Below are 25,217 nucleotides of genomic sequence, written 5' to 3'. Positions count from 1 at the left end.
AAACTGAGGGTTGATGGGGGGGTGGGAGGGTGGGGAGGGTGGGTGATGGGTATTGAGGAGGGCACCTTTTGGGATGAGCACTGGGTGTTGTATGGAAACCAATTTGACAATAAACGTCATCTATTGAAAATAAATAAATAAACAAATAAACAAATAAATAAATAAAACTTAGAGATATATATAAAAAAAAAATCTAAGCCCCAAAGGATTCCTGATAAAAGTCTGGCCATAGCGGGTTCTAGGGGCTGGAGGGAGGAAGGACTGGGGAGTTGTTGCTTAAAGGAGACAGGGTTTTCATTTTGCGAGATGAAAAATTCTGGAGATTGCTTGCACAATTAATATACACCACAGTACTGGATGGTGCACGTAAAACTGGTTAGGGTGGTTAATTTTATATGATGTAAATGTTGCCACAATTTTTTTTTTTTTTAAATTTTTTTTTTCCAACTTTTTAAATTTATTTTTGGGACAGAGAGAGGCAGAGCATGAACGGGGGAGGGGCAGAGAGAGAGGGAGACACAGAATCGGAAACAGGCTCCAGGCTCCGAGCCTTCAGCCCAGAGCCTGACGCGGGGCTCGAACTCACGGACCGCGAGATCGTGACCTGGCTGAAGTCGGACGCTTCACCGACTGCGCCACCCAGGCGCCCCGCCACAATTTTTTTTTAAGTAAGTCTAAAAATTAAAAGAAAAAAAAATCTGGCCATGTCTGTGGAAGAGCATTCACCACGCTGAAGCAACTTTTCCTGCAACAAGATAGTTCGTGGCTCCCCAAGGTGGGGGAGAAGAAACAGGTCCAGAGAAGCATCCCTGTACCCTATCCGCACACCCCTGTTTAGGTGGCTTCAGGGTGATACGGGAGGAAGAAGGTTCCCTGGAGCCCTATGGAACCCAGGGTTTAGCAAGCCCTGCAGACGTTCCCCCGCACCCTGCACATGGCACCTGTTGGGTAAGGATGGCTGCTCGCAGACACTGTGAGTACCCCGCCCACAGTTCCTCAGTACTGACAACATCCAACAGGTCAGCAGCTCCAGAAACACCTGTGGTCCTCCAGCCATCAGCACATGCACCGCCTAGATACAAGCTGTTCTCAATCAATGACTGATAGACATTGGCGAACACACACCCCAGCTCTTTGTCCTTCAACTGCAAGGCATGTCCTACGCAGACCTCCAGGGATCCCCAACGAGAATAAGCCCCCAAAGCCCACAGTTGTCACCTGCCCATCAGGGCTCCCTGTACTGCCTCCTTCCTTTTCCCTTCTCCCTTCTCTCTCCCTTCTGGCTACTTCCTGGGATCACCTCCCGGATTAACTTTGCGCACCCAAATCCTTGTCTCAGGCTCTGCTTCTGGAAAAGCCCAACCTAAGACAGTGACCGTACAGTCTGTCACCCAAACCAGGACCCTTTGAAGAATGAAAAGGGTCGTGATTAATAACTACACCAGGACTGTTGCAGGTAAACCAAGAAGTACGGTGGTTCCACTCGGCATTTCAGGACAAACAGCCAGATGTCTGGCGTGTGCCAAGAGAGACACGGAAGACGTAGAGGAAACAGAGGTGAAGCAAAAGGAATGACATCTGTCTGCAGATGGCAGTGTGATAGGTAACCTCCAAGTACCAGCTGTCTGCCCAACACCCCAGTGCCAAAGGCCCTGGAATTTAAACCCGATCTTCGGGGGAAACGGACTAACATGAAGTCTCCACCTCTTAACAGAATCGGAGAGTAGTGAAGGTCCAGCACAGACAAAAACAAAGCAGAGTTACACCTTTTGTGATCTGGAATCTGTGAGTGTAAAATTCTTCCCTGCCTCATGGGGGCCCCATTTCCTTCGTCGGGTCTTATTTTAAATGGCACAGTAAGATGATAAAGCTGGGAGGCAGGGATCAGGGAGAGGACTTTCATCGGTGTCCCCATGTCCTCTCCCACCCTTCCCCGTCGTCCTGAACGACTACAGTCCTTCCTTTCGACATTTTATTAAAAGCTGTTGCCTCGAGCCCCGCCTTCTCGAGGGGCCCCAGGAGGAAATTGGTGTGTTATAAATTAACCGTGGCAGAGCATCATCCCAGGAGCCCTGCCAGCTGGACGCTGGCCCTCCACCATCCATACCGGTGCTCAGCCCGCTGGGACCTGTCACAGCCCCCTGGCCCTGCTGCCTGCTCATCCTGGGCTCAGAGCCTGGAGTTTCTCGTCTCTTGGCCACTGTGCCAAGCTCAGCAGTATTCAGAGTAATCTTCCTCCACATAGTTGGAGGGGAACCAGCCAACCTGGAGAGAGAGGAGGAAGTGGTTAGGACAGCCTCTGCAAGTTCCCCATTGTTCCCCAACACACTGGGCAGGTTCCCTCTCACCTCAGGACCTTTGCACCTGCCACACCTTCTACCTCAGAAAGTACATCCCCCAGAGGTATACATGGCTGACCCCCCTCACCCCGCCTTCCAGAGAGCTCTCTATCATATGTCACCCTATTCATGAGGTCTTCCTGACCTCATTTAAAATTGCAAACCCCACCCACCTCAACACCCCTTATCCCTATTCTTGGCTTTATTTTTCTCCATAGCACTTGTCAGCATCTTGTTGATTATATACGTTACTTATTTATTAGCTTGTTGTCTGTCTCCATACCCCTGCTACCACATGAGCTCCCCAAGGGCAGGGATTCCTGTCTGTATTATTCATTAGATTCCCAAGAGCCTAGAATAGTTCTGGCACACAAGAGATTAATAAATATTTCTTAAAAGGATGGATGGATGGACGGATGGACAGACGCATGGATGAATGGATGGATGCGTGGATGGGCGGGTGGGGACACGGATGGGTAGATGGGCGGGTGGGTGGATGGATGGATGGATGAGTAGAGGGGTAGTGGGATGGATGGATGGATGGATGAGTAGAGGGGGAGTGGGATGGACAGATGGATTGATGGGTGGATGGATGGGTGAATGGATGGATGTTGCACGGATGGGTGGATGGATACAATGATGGGTGAATTCATCATAGCCCAGACCTTCCCATATACCCCCAAAAGGCTCTCTCAAACCCCAACTGTCCTCCACTGCATACTGAACTTACCTTCCACAATTCTTAAAAAAAAAAAAAAAATGTTCACCTAAGCAATTATCCAGGCTGTTTTTTCATGTATGTCCCCCCCTGGTAGAACATAAGCTCCTGACCAGTGTCCTTATCATCATTCAACAAATATTTTTGAGAAGCCATTACAAGTGAGGCAGTGTTCTAGAGACTAGGAATTAATTCATGGGTTAAATAAAGAAGACTCCCTGCCTTTGTGAGACAAAAATAAGAACCAGGTAGAAACGAACTTCGTTTGTTAGAGGTCCCTCCTGACAGTCCGAATTCAAGCAGGCAAAAAAGCACAAAAGGCAAGAGTGGTCAGTTCCAATTATGCCTCTTCATGTATTCAATATTTATGTGCCACACGCTGTTCCAGGCACTGGTGACCCCGCAGTTAACAAGATAGACAAAAATCCCTCCCTCCGTGTCCCCCAAACATGCCAATCACTCTCTCACCTCAGGGCCTTTGCACATGCTGGTCTCTGCCTGGAATACTTCCCACCACCCCCTCTATGATCTTCTCACCTGGCTAACTTCACTCATCCCTCAGGGAAAACCTTGGCCTCTCTGAAGTGCTTCTGACCTGCTCCCATCCTGCCCTGTGATTCCCCATCTCAACCCTGACCACTCAGCATTGTACCTGCTTGGTTACAAGTCTAGCATCTTCACTAGACTATGAGTTTCATGAGGACAGTGCCTCTACAGCACTCATTTTTGTCTCCTCAGCACCCAGAAGAATGCCGGACACATAGTAGGCTTTCAGGAAATAAATGCAAGTTATGTGAAGGAATGAAGTCTTTATGTCCTTTCCTCCCCTCTGACCAGGGAAGACCTCCCCACCTGCTCCATTCCACAATTCCAGTACACCTCCACTAAAGCCAGGTCACCCCCATGCCCTTTCCCCAGGCTGCCAAGATTCACCCCAACTCACCCGGCCATAGATCTCCCCTCGCCACCAGCCCTGTTGCCCCTTCTTGTTAAGGATCTTGATGATGTCACCCTCCTTGAGGGACAGCTCTGATCGGTCCCGGGCACAGAAGTCATAGCGTGCTTTGGCTGTACCAAAATACTTGGTGCTTCCTGCTGTGTAGGGGAGAGCAGAAGTGGGCAAAGGGCTTGGAGCAGATACCCACCCACCATCTGCTTTCAGGAAGGTAACAGGAGGATGGAAATTCCCTCAATGCTTCTTTGTGCAGAGGATTAGATGCCCTGAGAGGACACAACTGTACTTCTGGAATCATCTTTCCAGCCCAACCAGTATCCAAATTTAGAAAATAATGCCATTTATGTCTTTTTTTTAATGGTTTCTCTATATCTATAATGAAAGAAACAGAGGAAAGCTATGGAAAAATTCATTTTACACTGTTAATATTAATTATCCTCAAGAGGACCAAGGGTAGAAAAAGAGGAATAAAAGAAAGATGAACAGGAGGGGGGGAAAGACACAGAACATTTTTCATAGTAAAATATTAAGCAACACTGTGGAATGTAAAACTACTCTGTAGTATTTCTGCAAATGTGCTGAGATCCGTGTATACATCAGGGCAAATCAGCAATGTGCAGACAGATACACTTATTTCACTGGGTGATGGGGATCCTCCGTTAAGGATTGGAGTCCTGATGTTATGTTGCTGCTGCTTTTTCAAAAATGTAATATTTTAACAATAATTAATTAAAAAAATTTTTTGTACATTTATTTTTGAGAGACAGAGTGAGACAAAGTGAGAGTGGGGGAGGGGCAGAGAGAGAGGGTGACACAGGATCGGAAGCAGGCTTCAGGCTCCAAGCTGTCAGCACAGAGCCCGCCGCGGGGCTCGAACCCACAGACCGTGAGATCATGACCTGAGCCGAAGTCGGACGCTCAACTGACTGAGCCACCCATGCGCCCCACAATAATTAATTTTTAAATCCCTCTTTTTAAAAAAAATTCTGGATGTATAAGAATTCAGAAACTTCAGGATGCGCTCCAGCAAAATGAAATGTGGATCAGAGTAAGGAATTTAAAAAATAAGGAAAAATATGGAAAACAAGAAATACAGACACAGGCTAAATAATTCTTGATATTGTATTTGAGAAGTCAAATGCAATCGTTAAGAAAAAATTCCTTAAGCATATGTTGTAATTTTTTAGTTCACAGCACACTGTATCCAACATCCCAGATAATGTCAGTGAACTTATGGGTGAGAGAGGCAATTTTGCCTTCTTGTGGGAGAAGGTTATAGATACTCATTAGCGCTTGATATTGACCTCTACCTGGTGGTTTGCTGATGGCTCTCCTCTCAGGCTCCTTGAAGGGGAACTGCAGGCAGGTGTCCAGAGACTTGAAGCAGTCCTTCAGGGAATTCTGCTGGTAAAATTCCACCAGCTCCTGGAGGGACAGAGGGACGGAAGCTCTGCCAGTGGGCCAGCCCATGAGGGGCCAGGGCTGGAAGGGGTTACAGCTAACTCCTTGGGTGCAGCAGATCCCTCTTCTGACCTCCCTGGCAAGTGACTCCTGGACTGTTCCCCATGACGGGGGGCTCATTCCCTTCCTGAGCAACCAGGACTGTTTTATGGGGAAGAGATCACATTGCCTAAAGCTGGTTCTCTTAACAGCCAACTCACTTGATAATGAATTTAACAAATAATCAACTTGCCTGATAACTAGCTCACCAAAATCAACCCCCCCATGGATATCAAGAACCTTATTTTTATAATTAATTATTATAAGAAGAATAATAATTCTGTTTATTGAACACCTACTATGTGCCGGTCAGTGTGCAATCACACATCATCAGAATGTCCTAACAACCGTGAAAGGTGAATACATTCATGATTCCCCCATTTTAAAAATGGAGAAACTGAGTCACAGAGAAGCCAAGTTCCTTGTCCAGGGTCTCATATCTGGAAAAGGGCAGATCTAGAATACAGTCCCCTGGAGGAAAGGGGCAATAGAATGTAGTAGCTAAGACAAAACAAAATGTCTCATGGTTTGGAGTTCTAGATTTCAAAAATGCCAGTATTATGAAAGACCAAAAAAAAAAAAAAAAAAGAAAAAAAGAGAGAGAGAAAGAGACATTTTAGAAAGACTGACAAACTATTACAAATGAAAAGAGACTAAGGAGACAAAAGCTAAATGCAATGTGTGATCCTTAATTATATCCTGGAGGAAAAAATAGAGCTATAAAAGATATATACGGGGCCATCAGAGAGTTTGGAAATTGGACTGCATATTACATAAATTTTGCAGCAATGCTCAACTTCCTGGGTATAATAATGATACTGTGATGAGGTTCAAGAATGTCTTGGCTCTTATGGATATTCATGCTAAAGTATTTTTTGAAGAAGGGTCTTGACGCCTGCAACTTACTCTTATATACAGCAGATTAAATGTGTGTAGGGGGCGGGGAGGGATTAACAGAGGGCACAAAAGAGGTAACAATTAGTAAATGTACATGAAAGATTCATGAATGTTCCTCTCACTATTCCAGTAACTTTTTGGAAATTTTTCAGAAATAAAAAAAAAAAATGAGGAGCAAAATTTTCAGAAACAAGTTTGGGAGAGGGAAAAAAATTGTGGAATAAATTAACAGTCCCTAACCTTTCAGGGAGCCAAAGATCCATTGGAGGATCGAGTGAAATCTGAGACCCTCACCTCCAAGAAAAATACATTCAGGTATGTGCAAAATTCTGGATGTTCTACCAGAGGACCCAAAGCTCGGCAGGGATCCACAGACCGTAGGTAAGATCCATGTGTTAGACCCATGGGCTTAAAATGTCTAAAAGATTGCCCAAAATTACAAGGCACCAAACAGGCATTTGAATTCTCAGTGAAAAGATCATTGAACAGATGAGGTCTTGAAACAAGACCAATGCTCTTCTGTGACACAAGGTAAGGACAAAACATCGATTTCACCTGCATGTGAAATGGGATGTCCCACAGTGACTTAAGGGAACACTGGAGTTCTTTCTACAGCATGCCTGGCACTCACTAAGTGCTCAGTAAATGCTCATTGCCATTCATCATCAGCCATCAGGGGAATGAGTTGAAGGCCAATTGTTCCACGGTGTTCTTTGAGAGGCTTCTCTGAGTGTGTGAAGGTGAGGGGGGGGGTCCCCAAGATGGAGCTTCAGGGAGGACCCTGCCTCGATGCTGGGAGACTGGGGATGGGGTAGATTGGCCCTTACCGTAAGCCCCCGGAAAGCCTTCTTCTCTGTAATCCGGTACAATCCTTCTGCTGTCATGATTTTAATGTGTTTGACCTCAACATTATACCTGGAAGCAGTGAGAGAGAGGCCCGGATGGTCACTGGGCCCTGAGGCTGGGGACCCAAGCTCATCTGTCCCCTGCCAGGTGTCAGCCCCAGTCTATACACCCCCAACCATGGAAGGCACAATCTTGACAAATTCAGGGAGGGCGAGACCACTGAATCACCTTCCCTGATTCAGAGGGTTGTTAAGAAGTCACAAAGATCTTGTAAAGAAAGACACGCTCTATAACAGAGAAGATGAGATCTATCCTTCCCCCAAGACGAAGGACCTAGAATCTATAGGATGGGAAAAGAGACCCATTTCCACCTAGATGGCAGACCACAGATCAGTAAGGGCATGGAAGAGATATTCACATCTGCCAACAAGGAAACCTAGATAACAACAACAACAACAAAAATCTGACTACAGAAAACTAGAAATGATGAGGAAAAAAAAATGCTGAGCTCTCAAAAAAGCAAGGGAAATTCCCAGTGGCCAGAAATGAGGTTGAAACTAAAAACCAAGCTTATTGCATGAACTGCTACCCTACAGGGTTTGTTTATCTTGGTCACCAAGTATCTTATGCCTTGATGACCCCACAGAGACATGGGATGAGTTACTGGGTCCACGGAGGTGGAGTTAGCAGTGAGACCTGCCTACACCCCATAAGCCTGGACGGTCAAATGCTACATCCTCTAGAAAAACCACCCATCGCACAGGCAGCCAATAAAAAAGGTCTGTCTCAGACTCAACACAGAAAAGTCACCCTTGTGAATTCAGAACCTCGGACCTGCCCTCATGCAGGTTTTGGTGTTTGAACTTAAACCACATGTACAGCCTGGGAAGCTAAAGAATTAACCTAAAAACAAATCCACCTGTGGGTGACCCCAATGAAAACAGATGCAAAATCTCTGGAGACCCAAGCAGCAGAAGACTGCCACCAGGAAAGCCCCACCCGAGATCACAAGACGAAATTTCAGGGGCGCCTGGGCAGCTCAGTTGGTTAAGCATCCGACTCTTGATTCTGGCTCAGGTTGTGATCTCATGGTTCGTGGGATAGAGCCCCGTGTCGGGCTCTGTCCTGACAGTGCAGAGCCTGCTTGGGATTCTCTCTCTCCCTCTTGCTCAGCCCCTCCCCCCCCCTCTCTAAATAAACTTAAGGAAAAAAAGACAAAATTACAAAACCAACCAGGAAACAAGTCACCATGAGTGAGAAACTCACACAACAGACAGACATGAGTGAAGGGACCCACTAGCCTTGGGTCCAGGTGGCATTTCTGCCTCCCACTAGGATGAGCTAAATGCCTTTTGGAGACTGTCTGGGAGGCATATGTTTTTCTTGCAGGTGTCAGTCAAGTAAAAGGAATAAGACGGATAAAAACACCCAGGACGCCACAGGGCTCAGTGAGAGATGGCTGTCAGGATAGTTCATTCCCTTCCTCCCAGGCTCCTTCCTGCAGCACCCAAATCACAGGGAGTCAGGGGTGGGAGGAGTTACTTAATGCTGATGGCAAATTCTGCTGAGTCCTTCACCCGCTGCCGCACCAAGAACGTCCCATCCGAGCGGTTGGTGAGGATACTTTCTGCCCCGGCGCGCTCCATGGGGCCAGCGTACCTGTCAGGATGCATCAGGGAGAGAGGTCCACACGGCCCCTATGCTTGAGCCCCCACGTTGTCATACTGAGGCCACTCTTTCCCCCATCCTGTGATTTTTCAGCAGGTGACAGTCCCAGGGCAGGCTGCTCCAAAATGGGCCACTTTGGTGTCAAGACTATTTTGGGTTAAAAAGCAATCAAAACTCTTTATCTTCCCCCCGCCGCCCCACCCGACCAAAAAAAAAAAGAAACTGCCCCAAACGGATTCGGACAGAGCACCTGCTGGGGGCAAAGAGCTGTCAGCAGACACGTCCATTAGTCTACGAACAAAGTACCACGGACACAGAGGAACCTAGCAAGTCCTGTTTGATCAAATCCTCTGTGACCCACGGCTTTTGAGTGGCCCAGCAAACATATGTGTACCAAAGATTTCCTCTTCTTCATCTTCCAGAGAAGTGCCTTCCTTCCCTTTCAAGTCCCACACCGCTGCTCCCTTCTCCTTGGTTCAGAATGACGTACATGCCTCCGTTTGCCCGACTATCTTGGGATTTCAGCGTCTGGGTGGCGTCCCCACACACACAAAATTCAATTTGACTTTTCTCCTCTCACTCTGTGTCATGTCAATCTGATTCTTAGTTCCCCTAGAAGGACCTTGAAGGGGACGGGAATTCTGGCTCCCTGACATGCCCTTTTATAATGAACTGGTAATCTCCTAAGTAAACCATTTTCCTGCATTCTGGGAGTTTGTGTTAGCAAACTGGGGACGACGTTGTGGGAACCTCTAATTTACAGCCGGTCGGTGGGAGGTCCTGGAAGCCTGGACTGGACATTGGCAGCCTCCTGGGAACCGACCCCTAACCGGTGGGGACTGCAGTCATCTCTAGGTGGGCAGTGTCAGAAGTGAACTGAACTGGATGACAGCCAGCTGAGAGGGGAGAATTGCAGAACTGCGTAGATGTGGGGAAAAACCCACACGCTCGGCTGAGACTGGGAGTGTAGAAAAGCAGACGTTTTCCCCTTTACTCTGGAATTTGGCATTACTGGGACGGGCATTTACCGCATCCACACTACTCGCCCGTCTCTGTGGCCACCAGGACAGAAGCTGGATGAGAGCGGTGAGACACTAAGACCAACTGCGAAGAGGGAGCCAAAATACTCCGCCAGCAAGGTAAAAGATAGCAAATGAAGTAAGGAGTATTTTAATGCAATATTTTTAAAAGTCAAAATGATTGCCAAAGCAGCCAGAAAGGGAGCAAGGCTCTGACATGCACCGCTTTGTGGACGGATCCTGAACATAGGATGCTCAGAAAAGAGAGCCAGAAACAAAAGGCCATGGAGTGTGTGGTCCCATGTGTGTGGAATGTCCAGAAAAGGCACATCCACAGACAGGAAGGGGTCAGAGGTAGGTGCTGGGGGCTGGGGAGGCAGAGGGGTGACCACACACAGGGGCAGGGTTTCCTTTGGGGGGATGGAATGTTCTAGACTTATAGTGATGATGGCCACCCAACCTTGTGAACGTAGTAAATGCCACTGGATATAAATATATTTGTGCCGTAATGTAAATATATAACATAAAGAATATATATTAATATATTATATATTAATTATATACATAATTAATTATATGACTATATATTATATACTATATTATAATTATAATATATAGTTATATAATATATTATATAATATATACTATACTATAATTATAATATATAGTTATATAATATGTTATATAATATATACTATACTATAATATATATTAATTATATTATAATTAATATATCATATATTAATATATGTTATAGATAATATACAATTATGCATGACACATAAATGTGAATATGAACGTATTATGTTATAACTAAATACATAACACACATACTATTTACTAGTTTTGGATGATATGTAATTACAGATGATATATAAATGTGGATATGAATATATTTATGCTGCAAATGTAAATATATAACAAATAATATACCATTAACTTGAGGTAATATATAACTATATATGATATATGCATGTGAATATGTAATATAAACATAAATACTAACATAAATGCCACTTTAAACGGTTAGTTGTACGTTATGTGGATTTCACCTCAGGTTTTGAAATGAATGCAAAAGAAAATGCATGGTGAACAAAATGCCAAGGCTTTAAATAAAGACAAGATCCACCTCCATACTCATGGGTTCAACTCTTTCTACCCCCAGCCCTGTCAGGTCCTGTCTTTATTTACAGTTTTGAGATTTTGCTTATCATGGATTTAGTTTGCCTTGCTTTCGATTATTTTAAATGCCACATTGAACCACCACGGATCTCAATGCCTGAGTGTTTGGCTGCCTCCTCCAATTCTGCACCTAAAGTGAGGGTCTCGCTCTCCTGATACAATTCCACGCCTGGTGACCACATCCCAGCAGGGGAGGGCAGACACCAGGTCTGAATCCTGGCTCTGCTACTTGGCTGCTCTGTGACCTTGGGAGCTGATTTTGCCACACTCTGAGCCCCAGTTTTCTCTTCTAAAAAAAAGGAGGATAAAACTACCCTCTGCAGAGGACATTTCTGACCAGACGTGGCTGAGGCGCCTAACACGTGGTCTGTCAGCATCATGACTTTCCAGAGGCAGTAAGGTCAGGCTCTGGAGTCAGGCAGATGGGCTCCATCCCATCTCCGTTTCCTTCCTCACTGTGTGACATTGAACAAGTCACTTCCCCTCTCTGAGCCTCGGTTGCCTCCTTCTTCCCCAAAAGGAAAGGAGAGTGGCAAAGGGTTGGTATGAAAATTCAATGCGCTCCCTAAAGCACGGACACAGCAGCCATAAAAACAGTCCCGTGTTACATCATCTAAGAGGCCAGTGATCATAAAAGGCACTGTTCCTTCATGGGCCATTATGAAATAAAAACCACTACCCATAAAAGTAGGCAGAAGACTGATATTCCATCGATTGTAAAAGCGATTGCAATGTCAGAGATGTTAAAAACATGAAAAATAAAAAGTGCTTACTGTGTGCCAGGCACAGGACTAACAGCCCATTAAAGCCTTACAACAGCCCTAGGAAGCTAAGTCGGTTTTAGTCTATTTTCCGGAAAGGAAAGCTGAAGCACAGAGAGGTTGAGTTACTGGCCCAAGGTCACACAGCCGGGAAATACTGGACTCAGGATTTGAACCCTGTCAGTGGGCTCCAGAAGCAACACTGTAAACACCCGCCCCTCACTGCTCTACATTCAATAGGTGCTCAAAAAACAGGGGCGAGGGGCTGCTGGTAACATCACCACCATCATTTTCCTTCCAGTGAGGCCCTAATCGCCCAAAGTCAGGGACCTTCTTTTGTCTGCTTGCGCCTCAGCAGCCCTGGGCCCAGGGCTCCATCCAGCACTCGATGCCCAGAGTTCAAAAAATGAATGAGATATTGGTTTGGAGTCGCCTTCCGTGCCCAGCCAGGGAACCCACCCCAGGGGGCCCAAGTTGAAAATAAGAAAGGTAGTTCCACTCACCAGAGATGAACAGTCAGGTCCTGAGGGGGACCCTGGGGACACAGAGACCGAGACTTAGGGTAAAGAGCCAAGGTTAGCAACGGAGTGCAGGGTGCATCACTCATATACTCATTCACTCTGCCATCATTTATTGAGTGTTTATTATATGCCAGGCACCGTGCTATTCACTGAAGACACAGCCTCAGAATCTAATGGGAGAGACTGGTCCACTTCCAGTCAGGGGTTGTCCAGCCACTGTGGTAGCATGACCCTCAAGTTAAGAATGGATTTTATGGGGCGCCTGGGTGGCTCAGTCGGTTGAGCGTCCGGCTTCGGCTCAGGTCATGATCTCGCGGTCCGTGAGTTTAAGCCCCGCGTCGGGCTCTGTGCTGACAGCTCAGAGCCTGGAGCCTGTTTCGGATTCTGTGTCTCCCTCTCTCTGACCCTCCCCCATTCATGCTCTGTCTCTCTCTGTCTCAAAAATAAATAAACGTTAAAAAAAAATTAAAAAAAAAATAATGGATTTTACATTTTTAAATGGTTGACAAAAACCAAAGGAAGAATAATATTGCTCGGCATGTGAAGATGGGGTGAAATTCACATGCCAAGGTCCAGAAATTCAGTTTTATTGGGACAATGGTCAGGCTCACTCATTTGCACATCGTCTGTGCTGCTTTTGTACCATTTTGGCAGAGGTGAGAAATCACAAAAGAGACCATCTGACCCACAAAGATGAAAATCTATATTATCTGTCTGTTTACAGAGAGCCCAACCCCTGGTCTGAATACATGTAAACGTGCACACTTTCACCACATTAGGACGGCTATTGTAAAATAACAAAAAACAAACAAAACAAAACAAGAACAGAAAAATAACAAGTGTTGGGAAGGATATAGGGAAATTGGAAACCTTGTTGTGTTACGGGCAGAAATGTGAAATGGTACAGGTACTACTGAAAACAGACGGTGGTTCCTGAAAACCTAAAACTAGAATTACCATATGGCCCAGCGATTCGTCTTCTGGGTATCTACCCGAAAGAATTAAAAGCAGGGATTCGAAGAGATATTTACACATCCGTGTTCCTAGCAACGTTACCCATGATTGCCAAAGGGTTAGGTCTCCATCAACAGATGGACAGATAAACCAAATGTGGTATGCACACACAATGGATTATTAGCCATAAGAAGACGGACATTCTGACATCTGTTACAACATGGATGAACTCTGAAAATGTTATGCTCACTGCAAAAGCTGGTCTCAAAGGGACACATATACCACTCATCCGAGGTCCCTAGAGGAGTCAAATTCACAGAGACAGGCAGTAGATGGTGGGAGCCAGGGGCTGGGGGATGGGGTGGGGACTTAGTGTTTCAGCTCTGCAGGATGGAGAGCTCTGGAAATGGACAGTGGTGGTGGTTGCACAAACGTACGAATGTACCTAATGCCACTGAACTGTATACTCAAAAATGGCTAAAATGGCAAATTTTATACAATTTGTGTTTGACCATAATTTAAAAATAGTAATAATATGGGGCGCCTGGGGGCCTCAGTCAGTTGAGCGTCCGACTTCAGCTCAGGTCATGATCTCACAGTCTGTGGGTTGGAGCCCCGTGTCGGGCTCTGTGCTGACAGCTCAGAGCCTGGAGCCCGCTTGGGATTCTCTCTCTCCCTCCCCTTCTCTCTGTCCCTCCTCGACTTGCCCTCTTTCTCAAAATAAAAAAAAATAAACTTAGAAAAAAACAACAAAAATAAAAATAGTAATAGAAAGAATGTGGAACTACCACCTGTATCTAGTTCTGAAACATCACTCCAAAAGAAAACCCAGACACATCACCCATTAAACAGTCGGTCCCAAAGCCCCCCACCTCCAGCATCTGGGAACCACCAATCTGCTCTCTGTTCCTGTGGATGTACCTAGTTGAGACATTTCACATAAATGAAATGATTGCAAAATGTACTATACCACTGAAGCGTGCACTTTAAGATGGTTTTTGTTTTTCAAATTTCACCTCAATTTGTTTTAAAGGGGAAGAAAAGAATGAAATATTCTGTGCACAACATGAAAAGATCCCAAGATATATTAAAAGGCAAGCAGGGGGCTGCAAAATAGTATTAAATCTTCTGAATAAATCATGGGGCAAATGAGAATTGCTATTCGTATCGACTTAGTATGTATATTAAGAAACTCCAGACAGACACTCATAAAACAAATACAATAGTAGCTATCTTGTAAGGTAGGTGGGACCAGGAGGATGGAATCCTTCAGTAGAAAGGAGAATTGTGTTTTTTTCTATCTTTTCTCAGAGCCTTCATTGTAATGAGAGAGAAGGAGGCTAGGACAGGTGTAGTTTTAAGAAGGCAGTACATTTGGAGGCAGAAATTGGAGAGATGCCCAGATCTTGGCTTCTGAATGCCGTGTCCCACTGAAAGGACCAGGGCTCCTCGGAAAAACAGTTGATTCCAAGACTGAGGCATGGGAAGTACAAGGTAGGTCTGGTTTTGTGCCAGAAAATAAGGAACAGCTCAGAGAATGATGGGGACATATCAAAAGGACAGATGAGCCAGCCTGATGGGGCTCCCGCTGGCCAAAGCTGGGACCATTTTTAGAATAAGAATCCACAGGCATTCCCTGAGATACATACATGCATACATACCTGATTGATTAGTAATTAGATAGATACCTGCCTACATAGAATTATAGATGTTCGATACCTATATAGGTATGTAGATTGATATATAAATAATTGATGGACACACAGAGACACAGATAGATAGATAGCTGATCATTAGATATACAGATGCCTGATTGATAGGTAGGTTGAGTGACTGATTGATTGACTGACTGACAGAAAGGGAGGCAGCTCATCCTTACATCTGCTAATAAACTTGGACAGAACAATGACGTTGGAAATGCATAGCTCCACAGTGGAGAAACCTGGGAGACCTCAGGCCAAAAAAGAAAAAAAAAAAATCTCTAAAAGACAATTTAGGGAAAATTGTCAAAATTAAATATGGACTACAGGTTAAATTGTAGTATAATGTCAATGTCAAGTGTTAAATTCATGGTTGTTAAAATCACACTATGGTTGGGGCGCCTGGGTGGCTCAGTCGGTGAAGCGTCCGACTTCAGCTCAGGTCACGATCTCACGGTCCGTGAGTTCGAGCCCCGCGTCAGGCTCTGGGCTGATGGCTCAGAGCCTGGAGCCTGCTTCCGATTCTGTGTCTCCCCCTCTCTCTGCCCCTCCCCCGTTCATGCTCTGTCTCTCTCTCTGTCTCAAAAATAAATAAACGTTTAAAAAAAAAAATCATGCTACGGTTATGTAAGAAAAGGTTCGTGTTCTCAGGAGGTATTTAAGGGTGAAGGGAAAATATATCTGTAAACTTACTTTTAAATGTCTCAGGAAAACAATAATATGAAATTTTTAAATAAAATAAAATGTGCAGAGAAAGAGCAAATGTGGACAGCTGGTGAATCTGGGAAAGGCTATTTGGAGTTGCTCGCATTATTGTAGCCACCTTTCTGGAAGTCTGAAATGATACACAATTCAAGCAACAGAAGGGGAGTTTCCCTCTGCGGGTTCCTATTTGGGCTGTGAAGCAGGCAGAGGGGTATCTGCAGTGAGGGAGAGAGGTCTGGGGAGATGGGAAAGACCTGAGGTCATCGTAGAGCGAGGGGGTTGGGTGAGCAGAGACTGGGCACAGTGTGGGCAGGTGTGTCCACAGGAGCTGGGCCGAGAGGCCTGGGTGGCCCCAGCACCTGATGGGATAGCACTCGCTGCCTCTGAAAGGAAGCCAGTGACTGGCCAGCCTTCTGGCCACCCCAGATTTTCTGCAGTACCAGGGAGAGGACCTTCATACAGGGAGAATCAAGAGGGAAAGGATTGGTCATCATTCTCCGTGTAACCCCCGTCTCCCTGCCTCCACTCTGGGCTTGGTCGACACATTAGGCAGAGCACGGAGTTTGGGAATGACTTACGGAGTTTGGGAATGACTTACCGTGATGGGCAGCCCCTCTCTATCTCAGGGGTGTTAATTCAAGGCTTCCCGCCCTCGCAGGACCCTCTCCAGACCCCCCTTGCCCTCTCTCCATCCAGATTTGAGGCACTTACATGCACGTAGGGCTTGACCCTGTTACAGGGAAACCAGCCAACTTCATTGGTAGCCGTATTCCTGCCCTAAAAATCCGGGAGGGAAAGACACGGACGCAGAAGTTACTTGCATTCACGTGCGTGTATGTGTGTGTGCCCATCTTTCTACCCACTGGCCATCTGCCCACCCATCCATCCCTCTGTGGCCCGCATGACCCATGGAGTTCTAGCCAGTATCAACCACCTGGCAAGACGGCCAGCTCAGAAGGGCCGGGCCAGCCCTAGAAATCCCCATGTATAACACCCTCCCCAGATGCCTCGTCCAGACCAGCCTCCCCTTGCCAAAGACTTCCCGGGACCGCCTACGCCCATGACCCCACACTCAGATCCTTCTCCATCACTCCCACCGCCCAGCCTGTACCTCCCACCAGTTCTGTTCGGCCTCAGCCTTGGTGAGCTCCACGATGTCTCCGGGGTTGAGCCGCAGGAAAGGACCAATGGCTCCAGGTGGTGGGGGAAGCCCATAGTATTCCTGGCACACCTCCATCTTGGGCAGGCCTGGAGGGAAGGGAAGGTGGTGGCTCAGTGCGGTTGGCGGCCACGGATTTTCAGACCTGAGCCTCACCACCCTCCAGGATGGCGAAAATTAGAGACCAAGAGAAACACACCCTCGTGTGTGCCAAAAGTCCGAGACGGGCTGTCTTCGCAAGAGCCCCAAACTGGAAACAACCCAATGGCCTCAATGGAATGCATAAACTGAGTGTGACAGAAGCACACAACAGAATGTGACACAGCAATGAACAAATTACTGTCACAAGCAACCACGCCAATGAGTCTCACCAACACGACGCAGGAGGAGGACATACCACAGGATTTCATTTTGATGAAGTTCAAGGAAAGGCAAAACTGACCTATGGTGGTAGGGGTCTAAGAGTGGTCCCCTCGGAGAGCCAGGCGGGGGGGGGGGGGGGCTGAACAGCAGTCTGGTAAAGCCTTCTGTGTGGAGGAGTTGAATAATCTCTCCTGTCCAGCAGGGCAGTCATTAGTCAGAGGTGGTGAGCGAGAGCTCACAATGTGGCTAGTGTGGCTGAGTACGGGAGTTTTAAGGTTATTTAAATTAGTTTCAATTTGCATTGGACAGTGTAGTTCTAGAATTCGGTGAACCGTTCCATATCTTGATCTGTGTGGTGGTTACAGGGGTAGAAATTCATGGCGCCATGCAGTTAAGATTTGCTCACTTATACACATTACAGTATGTATTTTCTATCTCAATAAACAGTGTGTGTGTGTGTATATATATATACAGACACACACATACGTATGCATATATATAATGGATATGTACAAATGTGTGTATTAATACATATATACAATATGCATAAATATAAATACATATAATAGATACACACACACTTACTTTTCTAAATGTGCATCTATTTTTGACAGAGAGAGAGTGCAGAGGAGGGGCAGAGAGAGAGGGAGAGAGAATTCCAAGCAGGCAGTGCAGAACCTGATGTGGGGCTTGAACTCATGAACTGTGAGATCATGTCCTGAGCCTAAATCAATAGTCGGACACTTAACCAACTAAGCCACCCAGGCACCCCTACACACACACACACACACGCACACACATAAATATTTCCCTCTATTGAGGACATTTGGGTTGTTTCTGGTTTTTGACAAATAAAGCTGACATACACTTTTGTATAAAACGGATTATACAACGCATATAAATCTATGTATAATTATATATACGTTCTTCTTATTGAATCATTTGTTTCTAATTTTTTATTACTTCAAATAAAGCTAATATATCTATCTATAGACACAGATTATAGATATCTATAGATCTTTGTACACTGACATCTATATATGAATATACATAGACACGGATAGATAGATATGAAATCTGAGCCTTTATACTGACTCTGTATTATTATGAGCAAAGGTTTTACTTCCTCAGCCACACCAAACTGTTCTCACGTGTTTAATGCTGCCTGGCTTCCCTGCCCCAGCCTTTGCGCATGCCATTCCCTCTGCCTGGAACACCCCTGCCCTCCTCCCCACCTGCCTAACCCTCTCATCCATCAAATGTCTGCCTAAATGTCTCCTCCTCTGAGAAGCCTTCCCTGAAGGCTCAGATCTGTCAAGTCCCCCAGGTTCTATGTTCCAGAGAACCTTCTAGTCCACCCACTACAAGGTAATGTCTTAAAATTCTCTCCCTCACCACTGGTCTCAGAGCTTCTGGAGGATGAGAGGCCCCAGATGTGACCACGTATACAGTAGATATTGAACACAAGGCACCCATCACTGCTGTGATGCCACAAAATTCATCAACATAGGAATGAGTCCAGCCTTTCCCCCCTGCCATTGGGCTAAAATGAATCTGTGCCCTCCACTTCCCCATCCTCGAGTGGAGGGCACTCTGCTGAAACTATAGATCATGATAAGATTCTGTGGCACAGAATCAAGAGGAGAGGAGGTAAGGACCACCAGAGGCGTGCCGCGTTGGAAAGCAAGGAAAAAGAGGCGGTGAAGAGGAGAAATTGGACGGTAAGATAAAGAGCACCTTTACAAGGATGGCTCCTGCCCCATGCCTTCTCTTCCTAGTGTTTGAGCAAAGCAAGTAAATAATTTGGGTCATTTTTAAAGTTTTTTTAATGTTATTTATTTTTGAGAGAGAGAGGGAGACAGCATGAGCAGGGAGGGGCAGAGACACAGAATCTGAAGCAGGCTCCGAGCTGTCAGCACAGAGCCCAATGCGGGGCTCGAACCCACCAACCGCGAGATCATGACCTGGGCCAAAGTCAGACGCTCAACCGACTGAGCCACCCGGGCGCCCCCAGTTGGTTATCTTTAAATTCCTTTCGGGTTTCTAGGACTGCAACCAATGGCTCACAGCTTTATAAGCAGGACCTTATGTGATCGTTAATATAACTGTTGAGATCTGGGGCAGAGACCAGGCTTCCTCCTGCCCCACACAATGCCCACCCCCCTCAGACTCACCCAGGTCATTCCGCTTTTTGTCCTGAGGTCGGCGATGTGGCTTATCCTGGAGGGAGACAGCAAGACTGCAAGTGTGGCTCCCCCGGCCCAGCCTGGGGCCCCCTCAGCTCCTATGTGAGCACCCAGCAAAGGACCATGCCCACTGCTGGGGTCTCCTGGGTCACCCTTCCTTATCCCCCATGATTTCTCATACAGAGAAAGGAGAATGGGGGTCTTACCTTCTTCATAGTTCCTGAAAAATCTATGGGGGGCGGGGAAGGAAATAGTTAGCATGGAAATCCCCCCCACAGGACCAAGCCCACCTACCGCAGTCTCTCCCACTGGTACCTTGCCCATGTCGGCCACATGGAGGGACCCTTCCCAGACACTCCTTGTGTGCAGGTGCCCGGCACCGATGACAACGGTAACCCTGATAGAAAGTGCCTCTGGGATGCCAAGGGGAGATTAAGGGACGTCAGTGATGTTGACTGGACACAGCCGATCATTTTGCCAACAACGTGAAGGGTGCCCTTGGGTTCTCTTCAGGGCAAGAGAGAGATGCAGAAGCGGAAGCCCAAGGGAGAGCCTCCCACCTCCCAACCCAGGGGACAGACAGCCAGAGAAGCCCCTCTGAGGAGGACGAGCTGACCGCACCCAGGCCCCAGGCCCATCCCCCCAGACCCCTACCTCAGCAGCATCTGGCAAGCCTTGCATGACGTGGTCTCCTCAAAGGAGAACATCTGGAAGTCGTGCCCGTTGGCAGTAGCGTTCTCAGGGTAGATGTTGGAGCTGGAGAGGGGAGAGAATTCCCCGTGACGGAACAGTATTCAGCCACACAAGGGAATGAAGTACCAACACGTGCTGCCCTTTGGACATATCGGGGCAGCCATACTGGATACGCTACATAAACCATAAGCCGTATCTCCAGCCCTCCACTGATGGGCATTTGGGTGGAGACAGAGAGCAGACCGGTGGTTGCCAGGGGCTGGGAGCAGGGGAAATGGGGACTGAGTACTACATGGGTGCAGGGTTTCCTTTTGGGGGGATGACAATGTTTTGGAACTTAGAGGTGGTGGTTACACAATATTGTGATGCACTAAATGCCATTGAATCATACACTTTAAAATAGCGAAATTTTTGTTACGTGAGTTTCATCTCAAGAAGACGAAGGAAGGGAGCCTGGGGGGCTCAGTCAGGTTAGCATCCGACTCTTGATTTCGGCTCAGGTCACGATCTCACTGTTTGTGAGACTGAGCCCCTCTTGGGGCTCTGTGCTGACAGTGCAGAGCCTGCTTGGGATTCTCTCTCTCCTTCTCTCTCTCTCTGCTCCTCCCTCACACACACACACACACACACTCTTGCTCTCTCTCTCAAAATAAATAAAACAAACATTAAGAAGAAAAAGAGGAAGGAGGAGGAGGAGGAGAGGAAAGGGAAGGGGAAGGATAAACGGAAGGAGAAGAAGAAGGAAGAGAAGGAGGGAGAGGAGTGGGAGGAGGGGGAGAGGGAGGAAGGGGAGGAGGAGGAGAAAAAGAAGAAAAAGGAGGAGGAAGAGGGGTTCAGGCTGGTGGCTGAAGCTCACACACAGAACACTGACATTCTGAGGATGCAGACAGCATTAAAAGCCTATGCTTCCCATTTCGCAGATGGGGAAGCTGAGGTTCAGAGTGGCCCTACGGAACAGAGCACAACTGCCTCTCAGCCCCTGTCCACTGCAGACAGGGGGTGGGGGAGGGGGGGGGGTCTCACATGGCCATCTCGAACTGCTCCAGCCACTTCTTCTTTAGTTCTCGTGTCTTAAAGAACAGCTCATAGCCCTGGGAACCTTGGTCCTCGATCAGGAGAAACATGTGAGTCCACTGCAGGGAACAGGGCTCAGAATGAAGACACCCAGTCTGCAGAGGATGGGACCACACACCCTCTTCACCCCTACCCCTGTGGGGAGGAAAGGGTCAGCCCCGTAACAGCCTCTCTGCCCCTCGGAGAAACTGGGCGCGGGCACCCTTGGAAGGGTCTGCCTGGGAGAACCAAACATACGTGCACAAATCTAAGACCACGCGTGTCTTACACACACACACACACACACACACACACGCACGGGCATTCTAAAGCTCGAGTGCAGAGCCTCAGCTCTCCCAGCCCTGGGGACCCCAGATCTGGCTTCGGAGCCCCACCTTCTTGTTTTCTCGCTCTCCAGAGGAATCATCTCGAACCTGGAAGCTTTGCAGATCCACAACATTCTTGAGGTCGTAGGAGTCCCCTCGGCGCTTGCAGATGAGCAGAGCTTTGTCGAGCAGGAAGGCGTACCTGAGAGCAACTTGGGTCAGGGGCCTCTGTCTGGCTCCCCTCGGCCAGCTCCTCCCCACCAGCTCCACCTTCCTGGCCCCACCCGGCTGTCCGTGTGGGACTCCCGCCCTTCTCCTCGTCTGTGGCCAGCTTGGCAGGATTGGCCTACCCATCCTGACCTCGGCCATAAGATCCTTCCGGGTCCCAAGCACCTGCTGGTCTTGGCTCCACCCACACGTCCACGCTGGTCCCGCCCCGCCCGCCCACCTAGGCCCCACCCCCTGGTGTAACTAGAAATCCCGCCCCGCCTTTCCGGTACCTGTTGGCTCTGCTTACCGGTCCATCTTGGAGCGCCTCTCCACTGAGGTGATCTTGAGCTCCCCATCGATCTTGGGCCGGCCATAGTGGGCCAGAGACTGGTCCTACGCAGCAGGAAGGGGGTCTGGCAAGGGGCCACCCAGGGGGAGGCCGAACACCCTCCCACCCCACCCCCGCGGCCACACCCCTGGCCCGTCCTGCCCTGCCCCCTCACCAGGTTCTCGATGGACAGCTGGAAATTGGTGATCTGCCGTAACGTCTCGTTGTCCCGCTTGACCTCATTCACACACTGTGCCAGGTCCTGGGGGTGGGGCAGGGGTGAGCCTGGGCCCCCAGCCTGGCCAATCCCCTATCTGGTTGGGCAGAGGGGGTCAGCCCCCACCAGGGGCTGGCAGGAGGCGTAGAAAGGGCATCCCCGCATGTACTGTCCCCAAGCGAGACGCTAGGAATCACTCGCTGGTCACATGGGCGTGTGGTCATTGATGAGAGGAGGGGTTGCCCGTGGGTGTGACTGTGTGCCCTGCCTCGAACGTGTACACGCCTGTGTGTGACCACTCACCCTCATGGCGTCCAGGGCCTGCCTCAAGTTCTCCTTCTCCATCACGTCCTGCGTGTGTTTGACCAGCTCCTGCACAGCCCATGGAGACAGACATCACCTGGGCCTGCCCTCTCCTCTTGGGGACCCTCCAGACAAGCCTGGCCTGCCAGCTTCCTCCTTCCTCCCAGAGGGTGCCAGGCCCCAGCCCCGGGAAGACCGCTCTGCCCCACGCCTGTGACACGGAGAGGGAGACAAACCAAGCCCTTGCCTGGGGGCCCCCACTCGTGCACCTGGAGAAGGAGGTGATACTTGAGCACCCGCTGCATGGGCACCATCAGCAGGTCCCGCAAGGTGAACCTCCCGTTGTTTGCTCGCTGAGAACACTCCTGGGGGGGTCAGAGAAAGGGATGAGCACGATGAGGTGCAGACAGGTGTGGATTTTTCTAGAACCTGAAGCATCATCGGGGAAACAGTGAAGGAAGAATTTCCTGGAAGGCTGGCAAACACTGCCTGAGGCAGGATTCCAGGAGCTGAGTGGAGCTGGGGAGGGAGCGGGGGACAGGGCTGCAGGGTCCCCACAGTGGAGACCGACGAGGCCGGACGGACGGTGCATGCAGGTGGCCCGTCCTCATTTCTGCCCTGTAGATACACTGGTTCCGGGGTGGGGGGGGGGGGTGTTGCTCAGCCCAGGATCAGGGCTCGGTGTGAGTTGGGGCTCAGCCCAGACTTGGGGCACGGCCAAGGCTGGGACTCAGCGCAGGCTGGACTGGGGGTCAGCCTGGAGTCAGAGCTGAGGTCGGGGTCAGGACTGAGTCCAGAGTCGGGGTTCGGGGGGGGTCAGGGCTCAGGGCTCCCGCCCACCTCTTCCTGCTCCCTTTCTCCCACTCAGCTGGGCAGTACCTCCCACCCCAAACCCTGGCTGGGCTGCGATAGGAAGTAGCACCACCAGCTCTGTCTCCTCCCCACTGCCCCTGGGGCCTGGGAAGGGGTAAGAGAGCCCCCCAGATGGCGCCCGGGCCCCACCTCCAGCTTCATTTGCACATCCTCCCGGGCGGCGGCCACATGGTCCAGGTGCTTGCTGGCTGACTCCACCTGGCTGCAGTAGCGGCCGTAGACGAGGAACCTGAGGGAAGGACAGGTGGCCGGGTAACGGTGGCCCGCACCATGGTCAGGCAAATCTGGGTGTCAGTCCAGGCCCCGCCTCTTCCCAGATGGTCTGAGCCTCAGTCTCCCCATCTGTAAAACGGGCATGACAATGGCACCTCCCACATGGAGCCACTGAAGCACCGGAGGGAGATGATGCGTAAGACACGCTTGGCACTCGGTATATTGTGTCCTCAATGTTCGCTCATCTAACAAGCACTTACGGAGCACCTACTGTGTGCCGGGCCCTGTGCCCAGCACTTTAGGCATCCGTTTTTTTCATCCTCACCCTGGGAGGTACATTCTGCGCCACGCTGATTTGACGGGTGTGGCAGCGGATGCTCAGAGAGGTTCAGTGAGTCGACAGTGCCACACAGCCCGGCAGAGGCAGAGCTGGGGACTGACCTACAAGTGGCCAGTCCCTTCCCTTGCCCACGAGCAGAGAGGGAACAGCCCTGCCTGTCCGGTAGCCTCTGAGGGCAAGGTCGTCCAAATGCCCGGCGCGGGCAGGACGGGGTGACTTCTGGGGGTCTGGGCTGGCCGGCTGAGTCTCACCTCTCCTTGTATTTGATGAACACCTGGTAGAGGGTGGGCGCGCCTGGGGTGCCCAGGACTTCCTTCATCTCCTTTAGGAAGAGAGTGTGCACACGAAGCAGGTCCTACTCAGAGGAAGGAGTGGGGGCTGGGGTTCAGGAGGCCCACCCTGCAGTGCTCAACTCCCCGCCCCCACTCTCCAGGCACAGGTGGAGCCAGCAGGTCGTCCCCACTGGACAGACGCCCGGGAGGGCTGGGGACCGGCCAGCTCACCTCGATGTTGATGAAGATAATCTCAATGTCTTGGGGTTTGAGGAACCGTTGCAGGGGCTTCATGAAATGCTGCAGGAGTGGGGAGAGCAGGATGAAGGGGGCAGGACCCCTCCCTCCGGCCCAGGCCCAGGGAGCCGGGGACAAGGAGACAGAGTCAGAGACCAACAGAAAGAGAGGCTGAGAGACAGAGATGCACCACGGCCCCCCAAACACCTGTTCGCGGCTGTTCACGCCAGCGTTATTCGCAACAGTGGAAAAGGAGGGACCAACCCCAACGTCCAGCGATGGGTGAACGGATAACAAGATGGGGTCCACCCACCCACCAGAATGTCGCTCAGCCACGAAGAGGAGCGACACTGGCACACGTGGACGGACCCCGAACACACGACGCTCGGTGAGAGAACCGGACACAGAGGGCCACGTCGTGTGTGATGCCACGTGTGTGCAATGCCCAGAACAGACACATCCACGGAGACAGAAAGTAGGTTAGCGGTTTCCAGGGGCTGCAGAAGGACGGGGGCGTAGGGGGTGATGGCTGAAGGGTATGGGGTTTCTTTGGGGGGGGGGGGATGACGAAAATGTTCTAAAATTAAACAGTGGCGATGGTTACACCAAAAACCACTGAATTGTGCACGTAAAGGGGTGAATTGTATGGTACGTTGAGCTCATCTCGATAAAGCTGTTG

General features: G+C 49.1%; 1 protein-coding gene across 5 annotated transcripts in view; it reads right to left on the bottom strand.

Annotated features, from left to right (window-relative positions):
- Positions 1 to 1,279: 1,279 nt before the first annotated feature.
- The window catches only part of VAV1 (vav guanine nucleotide exchange factor 1), a 47,330-nt gene continuing 23,392 nt past the window's right edge, over positions 1,280 to 25,217 (bottom strand). For 2 of the 5 annotated variants that reach the window (XM_042977968.1, XM_042977971.1), the window contains exons 7-27: positions 24,533 to 24,601; positions 24,281 to 24,384; positions 23,606 to 23,705; positions 22,873 to 22,968; positions 22,604 to 22,672; positions 22,259 to 22,345; positions 22,063 to 22,148; positions 21,615 to 21,747; positions 21,190 to 21,299; positions 20,128 to 20,229; positions 19,789 to 19,886; positions 19,680 to 19,702; positions 19,462 to 19,507; positions 16,877 to 17,013; positions 16,477 to 16,542; positions 12,389 to 12,420; positions 8,798 to 8,914; positions 7,237 to 7,324; positions 5,317 to 5,437; positions 4,001 to 4,152; positions 1,280 to 2,265 (exon numbers count right to left, since the gene is read on the bottom strand). In XM_042977968.1, the coding sequence (XP_042833902.1) occupies positions 2,212 to 2,265; positions 4,001 to 4,152; positions 5,317 to 5,437; positions 7,237 to 7,324; positions 8,798 to 8,914; positions 12,389 to 12,420; positions 16,477 to 16,542; positions 16,877 to 17,013; positions 19,462 to 19,507; positions 19,680 to 19,702; positions 19,789 to 19,886; positions 20,128 to 20,229; positions 21,190 to 21,299; positions 21,615 to 21,747; positions 22,063 to 22,148; positions 22,259 to 22,345; positions 22,604 to 22,672; positions 22,873 to 22,968; positions 23,606 to 23,705; positions 24,281 to 24,384; positions 24,533 to 24,601 (1,890 nt within the window). In that variant the 3' untranslated portion in view covers positions 1,280 to 2,211. The remainder of the gene's footprint in view (positions 2,266 to 4,000; positions 4,153 to 5,316; positions 5,438 to 7,236; positions 7,325 to 8,797; positions 8,915 to 12,388; positions 12,421 to 16,476; positions 16,543 to 16,876; positions 17,014 to 19,461; positions 19,508 to 19,679; positions 19,703 to 19,788; positions 19,887 to 20,127; positions 20,230 to 21,189; positions 21,300 to 21,614; positions 21,748 to 22,062; positions 22,149 to 22,258; positions 22,346 to 22,603; positions 22,673 to 22,872; positions 22,969 to 23,605; positions 23,706 to 24,280; positions 24,385 to 24,532; positions 24,602 to 25,217) is intronic. The other 3 variants (XM_042977969.1, XM_042977970.1, XM_015544053.2) reach the window with 3 other exon arrangements.

The sequence above is a fragment of the Panthera tigris genome, chromosome A2, assembly GCF_018350195.1.
Source record: "Panthera tigris isolate Pti1 chromosome A2, P.tigris_Pti1_mat1.1, whole genome shotgun sequence".
Classification (NCBI taxonomy): domain Eukaryota; kingdom Metazoa; phylum Chordata; class Mammalia; order Carnivora; family Felidae; genus Panthera; species Panthera tigris.
Note: the sequence above shows the minus strand (reverse complement) of the source record. Positions and strands in the feature narration are given on the sequence as shown.